The sequence below is a fragment of the Nilaparvata lugens genome, chromosome X (genome assembly GCF_014356525.2).
Source record: "Nilaparvata lugens isolate BPH chromosome X, ASM1435652v1, whole genome shotgun sequence".
Lineage (NCBI taxonomy): Eukaryota > Metazoa > Arthropoda > Insecta > Hemiptera > Delphacidae > Nilaparvata > Nilaparvata lugens.
The window spans coordinates 100,321,796-100,332,746 of record NC_052518.1 but is presented as its reverse complement, the minus strand read 5'-3'; the positions used below and the strand labels follow the sequence as shown (position 1 = coordinate 100,332,746).

General features: G+C 34.5%; 2 protein-coding genes across 2 annotated transcripts in view; both read right to left on the bottom strand.

The window, feature by feature from the left end:
- Positions 1 to 210: 210 nt before the first annotated feature.
- On the bottom strand, positions 211 to 546 carry LOC120354714. The gene has a single exon (XM_039442153.1). The coding sequence runs from the start codon at positions 544 to 546 to the stop codon at positions 211 to 213; it is 336 nt and encodes a 111-aa protein (XP_039298087.1).
- Positions 547 to 5,047: 4,501 nt separating this feature from the next.
- LOC111058585 (dihydropyrimidinase) overlaps positions 5,048 to 10,951 on the bottom strand; it is a 50,274-nt gene continuing 44,370 nt past the window's right edge. Inside the window, exon 13 of the mRNA XM_039442829.1 lies at positions 5,048 to 5,758. Coding sequence (XP_039298763.1) covers positions 5,743 to 5,758 — 16 coding nt within the window. The 3' untranslated portion in view covers positions 5,048 to 5,742. The remainder of the gene's footprint in view (positions 5,759 to 10,951) is intronic.

Sequence of the window (10,951 nt, the reverse complement as noted above, 5' to 3'; positions counted from 1 at the left end):
TGACCATTCAGCTGTTAATTTACTCCTCTCTATGTAAGGTATTTGGTTTGAATCTCCTAGCAGAATAATCTCAGAAGCACCAGCGAGAGATGAGACAAATCCCACGAAACCTGCATGCATTAATACTGCTTCATCTATGAATACACGTTTGTACTGCTTTTTTGATCCGTTTTATTATAAAAGATGAAACTGTTCTATGACTTACTTGACTTAGTTCCTGTCGCTCCTTGAGGAGCATAGGGCTTCCGAGAATGTCCTCCATCCAACTCTGTCGCGTGCTAACGCCTTCACCTCCAACCACGTTTTGCCGGCTTTCCCAATTTCTGTCTGGATGGTACGCTTCCACGTGATTTTTGGGCGTCCTCTTGCACGGTGTCCTTGAGGATTCCAGTCCAATGCGTCTTTTTCAATGGCACCTTCTTCCTTGCGCAAAGTGTGCCCAATCCATCTCCATTTCCTTCTTTTTATCTGCATTTGGATTGGATCCTGACAGGTAGACTCCCATAGTGCTTCATTGCTGATAACCTCTGGCCATCTGATGCCCATTATGCGACGCAAACATCTATTTACAAATACTTGTAACATTTTAGAGGTCACTGTAGTCACCTTCCAGGTTTCACATCCATATAAGAGGACTGATTTTACATTGCTATTAAAGAGTCGAATCTTTGTGGCTTTGGATATATTTTATTTGCCCAAATTGGCCTCAATTGTATAAAAGCTCCGTTTGCTTTCTTGATTCGACTCTTTACATCTTGATCAGCTCCTCTTCTACAGTGACCATACTACCCAAGTATAAAAAGGACTCTACCAGCTCGATATTGGAGTCGCCATTTTCAAAGGCATGTCTGTTCTTGCATTTACTCTCATTTCCTTTGTCTTTCTAGCATTTATCTGCAAGCCGGCCTTTATTGCCTCATTTGAAATATTTCTCAGCTTTTCTTGCATGTCAGTAAAGCGCTGTGCCAGTAGACATATATCATCAGCAAAGTCCAGATCCTCTAGCCGCCCTCTTAGGCCCCAAGGTATCCCTCTTCTCCTACCTCCACCAGCTTTCTCATCACACTGTCCAAAACCAGCAAGAATAACGTGGGAGACAACACACAGCCTTGACGGACTCCAGAAGTGACAGGTAGGGGTTCACTCAAACTTCCTGCATGGAGGACACGCACTCACAATCCTCATACATATTCTCAGAATGCTCACCATCTTCTGTGGGATGCCATAATTAATCAGTGTACCACATCACTCTTCTGTTAACTGAGTCAAAAGCTCTTTCGAAATCGATGAAAGCCAGGTAAACAGTGCTCTGCCATTCAACACTTTGCTCTAAAATTATCCTCAGTGTGTTTATAAATCTACACAGCTACGGTGCTTCCTAAAACCAGCTTGTTCTCTCCGTATTTCCTTTCAACAGAATCCTTTATCCTGTTAGGATTACTCTTGCTAGCACTTACTAGGCACTGAGAGCAGTGTTACCCCTCTCCAGTTTACACAATCTGTAGAGCAACCTTTCTTGGGTATCTTCATTATAGTACCTGTCTTCCATTCTGCAGGAACTCTTTCTTCTTCCCAAATTTTGGTGATTAGGGGATACAAGATATCAGCACTCGTCTCTACATCAACTTTTAAAATATCTGGTGAGATATTGTCTGAGCCAGGAGCTTTTCCATTTTTATCTCACTTATAGCCTTCTTCACCTCATCTTTTGTGGCACTTCCCATTCTATGTCTGTGACCACTGGCCATCTCTGTGCTCTATTTCTTCATGATCCTCTATCTCATTTTGCCTATTGAAGATTTCCATGAAGTGTTCTCTCCATCTTTCAAGTTGCTCATCCTTACTAGTCAGCAATTGCCCTTCCTTACTCTTTACTGGGCCATCATTTCGATAGGATCTCTTGGATAAAGCTCTTGTGATTCTGTACAACTCTTTGCTGTCACCTATCCTTGCTGCTTGCTCTGCCCTAGCTGCCATATCATCTACATACTTTCTACATACTAAACTGTTCTATAATCCTGTTTAATTATCCTTTCATATTTATTTTTGTGAATTCTATTCACCTCTTGATGCCTAATTTCATTTATTCCAGGTCTTGTCTGACACAAAATGAGATCTTTACCTGGTGTATGTTGCTGAAGGATAAAGTGAGTTTTAACACACCCTGGAACTCCATCCATCCAAGTTATTTTTGGCATCTTACAATTTGTGATGTCAACTTTTAGAATATTCTTCAGTAGCTCAGCATTCAGCATGATTTGGGTGTCTCTACTGACTAGAATATACTTTTCCTTAGTTAAGAATGACTTTGTTATTGTTTCATTGTAGGGGACGTATTTTCCTTCATTTTCAAAACAGAAGCCCATTTGATATGTAGTGGATGTCGGCCACAGGAAAGTCTTAAGTCGATTGTCGTAGATGTTCATCTCGTTTCGCCTTATCTCTTGAATACATGCTGCTGAAGAAGAGATATTACTACTCAGTGATGATAGTATTCCCCTATATACATCCGCATTCAGAACATCATACTGTTGAATAAAGTTCCTGAGTTCTATCATACTGTTCAAATAAGCATAGAGAATAGAATCATACGGTACGGTAGGTATTCTTTTGGACAATCTTCAGAGCCATCGTTCATGTGGTATATCCAAAAAATTTAGATTGTTTATTCCTCTGTAATAGAATACATAATTCAGGTTTTTAGTTTTAATTACTAAACTTAAAATGTCCAAGCATGTAAATTCGGAGTCAATATCAAAAGAATCTATTCCAATCGTAATGTTGTATTTATTTATCGATGCATATTCGTCTATTACCAGTAAGAGGTCACGGATACCTAATTGAGCCTCATTGTTATTATTTTGCGCTAATATCAATGTCAATGAATTTTTAACAAGATGAAAACGAATTGAGCTATTATTTACGTTCCATAAATAAACAGTAGGTAAGCTATTGTATTCATCTTGACTCAGCGTTTTCTTCTTGATTGAATGTGCAACGCCTTCTGAAATACGTAAACTATTTTTATTCCAGCGAGCTAATGATAAATTAAAATCTGTATATTGACCAAAGCTGAAAATCAAAGACGTCCTACTTTTCGCTGACTGTTTTATTAATTCTGTTTTTTAATAGATGATAGGAAATCTTGAATATCTATTTTTATATTTGATGCTGTGAATTTATTTGATGATTTTGAGCTGGAAATTCTATTTTTAATCTTTTTAAGCACTTCCATAATTTGTTCGATCTATTGATTGTTGCAATGCTTTCACATAGCTGGGACACTTTAGATAGTTTACTTTGTGGTCTGAGGGTTTATCAGCTCTTTTGCAGTTAAAACATACTGGAGGTTTATCGATTGAAGGGCAGGTTTTGATGTTGTGTCCTGTGATGGAGCAATGACCACAGATATCTTCTTCCTTTTTACAATGTTTTGTGATGTGCCCATAGACTTGACATTTATAGCACCTTTGCACTGCATGGTAATCATTAACTCTACATGATGTCATATCTATAAATATTTTTTTCTTATAATTATTGCTTTCCTAATTTCGGGTTCACATTCTACTACCCAATACACGGAATCCTTGTTTTTTCGGCCCTAATTTGAATGATGGCTTGCAACCCTTCTTCAAATTTTTGTTTTTCTATCCCTGAATTGACAAAATGTTTGTTATATATTTCTTCAGTTACCTCTTTGTTAGTGAGATCAGATGGAGCATCATAAACAATTATCCTGGGTTTTTTATTTTGGGGCTCAGTTATCTTGATTTGATCATTATTTACAGCTTTATTCTTCAATAATTTATTTTTGTCCTCTAGAGAATCCAGAACAATGAGTACACCTCCTCCTCTAACGGGTACTGTCTTTTTTATTTTAATGTTATCCTTTCTCGCGATGTTGGTGTTCAGTGTTCCTTTTATTTTTTCATTGTCTTGTTTCTCATTACCGGTGGAATTTGAGGCTTTAATTAAGATTTACCTGTTCTTTTGGAAGGATTTTCCTGACTTGATTCCATCAAATTATTATAAAATACAACTTCCCTGTGGGCGGCAAAGGATCTGGTTACCTAAAACTCTTCCCCCCGCTGACGGCGTGATTATCGAGCCCAAAATTTGAAAGTGGTATCATATGATAGCTGTAGACCTGTTACATTGATTCCAATCATTTTTTTCTTGAATATACTTTTCCTGGGGGCGGCAAGGTACCTGGTTACTTACAAACCTTCCCCCCCGCTGACGGCGTAATTGTTGAGCCCAAAATTTAAAGGTAACCCGAAATGATAAAAAATGGCACTTGGTCTTGATTTGAAGAACACAATCTCCTCTTTCAAGTGAAGTAAATGAATTTTGTAAAAACATAATCTTGGGGTAAGATACGTTTGTTTCAAAAGATCAATAAATTTGCGATATTTTCCTCATTTTCACAGTCTCAACATTTTTTCGATAATAAACAGTCATGCAAGATGGATTTAAGGCAACGTAGCTTATAGAGCATATAATTCTCTTTCGAGACCAATCGCAAGTTTCTATCATGTATCTTACTCGTTTTAGAGACTCTTGAATAAAAGTAAAATCGCACAAAAAATGAGAAAATGAAAAAAAATAATCTTTTCAATTGGCTGTAACTTTTGAACGGTATTGGAATCAGAAAAACAATTTATGGGAGCGAAAATAGGAGAAAATTCTCTACAACTTTGACTACTTTTTGGATTTTTCATCTGAGGTGTTTCACAAGATACGCAACTTTGAATATGCGAAAAATTTGTGATACGTTAATCATTTTCACAGTCACGCATATTCAAAGTTGCGTATCTTGTGAAACATTTCAGATAAAAATCCAAAAACTAGTCAAGGTTGTAGAGAATTTTCTCCTCTTTTCGCTACCATAAATCGTTTTATAATATGGAGATATTATGTTAATAAATCTTCCGGCGTAACGAATCATGTTTGAAATAGACAGACTTGATTAACATTAGGATTAGGAGGGAGTGATCTATGGTGTAGAGGATATGGTGTTTGCAAATAAAAATAATCTACATCGGAATAGAGCTTTGAAACAAATACAAATGATTTTATTGAAAAATTGCAATCAAAATTTGTACATTAATTTATCACACAGGAAATAAAAACAGTATAACTATAATATAAATTGTACATTTCAATTTCTAACAAGAAAAAATGTATAATTATCATCTAGAAACCAATAGAAGAACTTTCAAGACGTTAATTGCATGGTCATCTTATGAATAGGTGTAATTTATCAGAATATTATATGACAACATCTTTTACATGAAGTAAGCACAAACATATCATATAAAATTCACATTCATCAATAATTGTTATTCATCATACATATAGTTTATAGAAATTTTTGGTATTTCAATTACATTATATAATTCATAAACAACAAATTTCGAACATTGTAATTAACAAGTACAATTAATTAATAACTCAACGTCATCGTCTATAACAGAGACAAGTTTAAACACAACCAATCTTAATAACGTTTTAAATAACATTAAATAATACAAGGGACATTACTTTTGTCTCTTCCAAAAAAGGTATCTAATGTACCAATATTAAAGCATGAATTAAGAAAAAATGATCATAGACATAATTTTGATTGATCGAATAAAACTTAAAACAGTCACAATCGCCATCCCGCAATATATTCATTAACGTCTTTCCTTATTTAATAATTAAAATAAGGATTCCATGTTGCATTTCGTCATCCAAACCTTATTCGTCCGCTTCCCTAGAATCATACAGTTTAAAGTTACCTCAAAATGAGGAGATCCAGAATAATACATTCAAGGAGTAAATTAAAGCGACAAAACATTACTTCAAAACAACATCAAACGGGACAATATTTTTTATTGCTTCTATTTTACGACATTATAAAATTATAATAAGTAATGAAAATTATCATTACTAAACCAAGTAAGATTATCATCTGAGTTTTATTTTTAAAATGCTGCAATTAAAGTTATGAATATAAAAAATGTTCATCAATTACTTTAGCCAGTTATGGTATTCGATATAATATAGTTCTATAAATTGTGCTCGATAATAGAAAAGTATGAATTCGATTGCTAAAATGTTGGGTGAGATAATAAGATACAATCATTACATCAAAAATAACTAAAAATACTAATAAAATAATACTAAACAATGGGGCAAAGTCGAATGATACCGACATCATTGACAGATTTCACTTTTTGTGAGGGTGATGTTGTAGTGGATGCCTATATCAAATGAAAACGACTTGATATTTATTATCAAAGCCACTTATTGATAGGTTAATGAGTGGTTCGACAATAGAAAGTCGTTTTCTACAAAAATAAATTTCATTCTTCAATATTACTTTAGCCGAGTAGATTACACTTGAATAGTACGACTTCAATATTATTCCAATAAATGTCTTTTAAAACTATCAAGTTATTTAACATAACTGATAACATAGTATCAATTAATAACCCTGGTTATTGGAGCATGATCAGTTACAACCTCTATAGAAATGATCAATCAATCCATCCTACATCAATATTGGATAAATTCTCCATACACTTGATCAATGATGTTCCTATCAGTGTTTGGAATTAGCATTGTACTATAGAGGTTATGCATGTCTCAGCACAGGTCACTTAAGTCAGAGATGGAAAATAAATCTTTGGTGGGAAAGGAGTGCCAGGTTAGCCGTCTTCATTGGTGTATGCTGAATGTAGCTGGAAAAGGTTTGGGAATGATCATGGATGGCAGGCTTTCAACGTCAGTGGAAGAAGCTGAACTCTCATCCAATGAGTTTGGATTCAGGAAGGGCTGGTCAACCACGATATATTCTTCTTCTAACTACCGTACGGTCAACTATTGATGCTGTCAAGAGGTGATCAGAGCTGTAGAGCTTCAACCATCCTCGCATGGTGGTTCTGCTGGTGACACTAGACATAGAGAAAGCCTTCAATCCAATTCCGAGATGGAAGGACAAGCTTCTAGCACTGGAGAACACATTTGGAGTCCCCAGGTACCTGCTAAGGCTCATTGATTCTTATTTGAGCAATATAAGCTTGATTTATAGGGCATGGCTGGATCAGCTCAGTGGTCACAACAGGAGTAGCACAGGGTTCAATCCTGGGTCCTGAACTTTGGAACATCTTCTATGATTAGAATAGAAATGCCTAGACAATCAGCTATAGTTGGATATACAGATGATGTTGTTTTGCTGATTGTAGTGTTGAGCTTGCACAGCTAAAGCTCAATTAAGCAATGAGGATTGGAAATGGCTAAAGGTCCAAGGATTGCTGTAGCTCTCAACAAAACCGAGATTGTTGACCTGACAAAGAAGCGAATCAACACTCATTTCTCACTACATGTAGGAGATGAAGTGATGGAGCCAAGTACAGGGGGACCCTAATAAATGTCATGATGAACCTTTCACAGCCATGAAGAATGCTATCAACACGGCAACTAGGGAGATGCCGTGTAATGTCTCATTACTACCATTCTTAGAACAAAGAAGGCTGACCTGGATAGGGAGGCTTAGGAGAAAGTATATGCTCACAAATAAGGAGTGAAACTTGAAAATGCTTAAGAAATAATGGCCCGCTCTGAAGTAATTTTGGAAACAGTTCCAGGAGGGTCCAGACGCTGGAGTTGGTTTTAGTTGGTAGTTTGTCTTCAAAAGAGCCTGACACACAGTGCGTAGAGGCATTTCCAACCCCATAAAAAATAGAGGTTATAAATAGAACAATATTGGATTAAATACTTCTAAATAATTCGATACAACTTTCATTATTCAAACTTGCCTAATCAAAGTTGCCTAGATAGTTGCCATGAGTTATTTCAGTATCAGCTCAAAAATTAGTCAGTGTCACTCAAAGTTACCCCAGCAAATAAATATTGAATATAATGCAATAATACAAGAGACCGTACTTATCAAACCAACGACTAAAAGATAATGCCATCAATCTCTCAGCAAAGTATTAATAACAAAATATGAAATAAAATCCAGCATTCATTTTCAATTTTGAACACATCAACTTTTGTAATCAATAAACGACAATATGGTAACGATTATATGAATCTTTGGTTGAATTATCTTCACAAATTAAATAAGGACAATTTAGTTTGTGAATTTTCTAAGCTATGGATTAGCCGACTTATGGGAGAAATATCAAGCATTAATAAACAAAAGTTTTATAACTATAGTGATTTAAATGAACCTAATTGACAATAGAATGACTTTTCAGGTTTTTGAAAGTAACACAAGTGATCCAATCGCAAATGAGTCAACTAAATTTGAAATATTTTTACAAAGTTCTGCTTATCCTTTTACTGATACAAGACAAGTTTACTTCACGCATTCTGAGAGCTGCTAAAAAAAATTTATACTAAGATTGATAAAAAATCTGAATATAGGAGGGTTCTTCTCCTTGTAACATAATAAGCAAAAATTATACATTTGTATCAGATTATATTTTTCTAAAATAATACTTGAAATGCATTGCTATAAAACCTTCATTTCAGAACGTTGTGGGAGAATAAGAAATAATAAAGCATATGTTTAAAAAAACAACATTACAGTTGAACATTCCAATAGATTATGCAGAAATCACTTAAGAAAATGTTTTATGATTAATTGCTGGAAATAAAACTACTTAAAGTTTCATAGTATATAACTGCTGTAACAAACTATAAGAAAAGGGATTGTAGCATTTTTCTAGTCTGTAGTTATGTGAAAAATAACCATAAATTGACCAATCTTAGGGTCTATAATCATGAAAAATCCGCGTGAAAGTGCTTGAATTAAGATATTTGAAAGCATGTCATAAGTAATTCGAGGATAGAGTATATAAAATGAATATTATGTTATATATTTATATATAAAATTATATATATAAGTGTTAAATGAAACACAAATATTTATGATTCAATATAATAATGATAGGTTATATTATTTATAATTATTGTTAAGCTACGGGGTTACAAATACTTAGACTAGAAGTTGAACAGTGAAATATATGGGGATCAAGGGTTGAGACACAACAGGGAAATCAAACAAGCATTTCCACAATAATTAATCAAAAGTTAATTAGTAACTATTTATAAACTAGTAGTTTTGTATGTATGATTTCTTTGTTAATATTCTGGAACACGATTGATGTGGAAGAAATTTACTTCTCAAAAAATTTGTTTTTCGCCACTCATGACTCAACTCTTAATAAACCATGTCATCACTAAATTGCTTTGGCTAGATAAATGTGAGAAGTATAATTATCATATAGTTCTCCGGTGGAGAAGGCAGTGCACATATTACGATAGCACAGGCAGATATTCCTGAGTAGCCAATAATATTACATAGTTCAACACGTACAAGCATTAGTTAAGTCCCAATTATGATATGCCGCCACTTACTATTCATGCCACTTTCATTATATTTAGGAAATGAAATAGCTTTCTGCATCATGCTCTGTGATTGCTCATGTAACCCATATTAGTACAAGTATTACTCTAAAATTATCGCTTATTGAATCTTTTAAAATTAATAAATTATTGCATACACATGTTGTATTATCATAAAGAATAAAATCTGCACTGCTGCAAGTTGAATTGGATTGATTTTTTTGGCTAGGTTCTATTTGTTCATGATAGATTAATACTAATGTTTATCTTCAAGGTTTGACTTCTTCAAAATTGCATTGAATTAAATGTATGCGGTGGGATAGAGAACGTGGATAATATTAACCCTAAAGAGATACACTGGGGTATTTCACACCCCAGGGATTTTTTTCTGTTCTGCAGTTGACAATATCAAACAGATGGGAATTTATGCCCAGTCTAAATTAGGTTTGTAGTATTGTCAACTACTCTCCACCACTTCCAGTCAGTAATAGCATTCTACAAGGTCACCAGCTCATCTTGTTCTTCGTTTGGGGTGTCTAACACCCCAGAGTGTCTTTTACGTAGGACTTTTATCAAACACTTTTATTACAAAGATTTACTTGTATTGTCACTACAAATGTGGTATGGGATGATGGATCAGATTGGAATAAATGCTATGATTCTCTACAACTTGAGATTCAAAACAATAAAATGAAGAGACGTGAGTTTTTGATGAAGTTGTCATTGGCAATGATCAAGCCATTCGTTCAAACCGGATTAGGAGCTCCAACACTTAGGCGGAACATACGTACTTCTAAAATTAGTATAAATATTGATAAGCAGTGCTTTACTTTTGATTTATGTATGCACTTGGAACAAAAATGATTAAGAAATGATGAAGTATGGTCTAAGTACTTGTTTTTTCCATATTTTTCAAATAAAAATGCAAAATTAAATTGGGGTGTTCAACAACCCAATGTGTCTACTGTGTTAGCATAAAGTGTGTCTCTGTAGGGTTAAGAATTAATTAAGGAGTATTTTAAATCAGCAAAATTACTTCAAAATGTACATTTCAAGCTTTGACAGTAAAGCCAATATTTTGCCGTCCTTATCAGATTAAACAGAACTTGACAAACAACATCTGTGTGAAAGCATCTGTTTAATCTAATAGAATTTATAAGGATGGCAGAATACCGTACCAACAAAAATCGATGTGTGTGTGTGCGGGGCTTAACGTTTCACACTAACCTTATTCTCTGACATTGGGGGTTTCGTGTACATTACTCCGCTAGTTTATTCAGTTGTACTAAGAAACTTCAAAATCACTTCTTAGGGATTTGGTGCCTGGTGTCTATCACAATCTTTCTCCATTTTTCAACATCATCCTTTCCATTACCCCAGAACAAGCCTTGACAAGAAAACTATTTGAAAAACAATGAAAATCAGTTGTTTGAAGCCTACTTTTTCTTGAAGATCGTCCAGATTAAATATATAATATTCTCTCTTCTTTCAAGTGAAATAAGAGTTGAGGATTCTAATGTATCAAGCAGCAGTACAGATTTATGACATT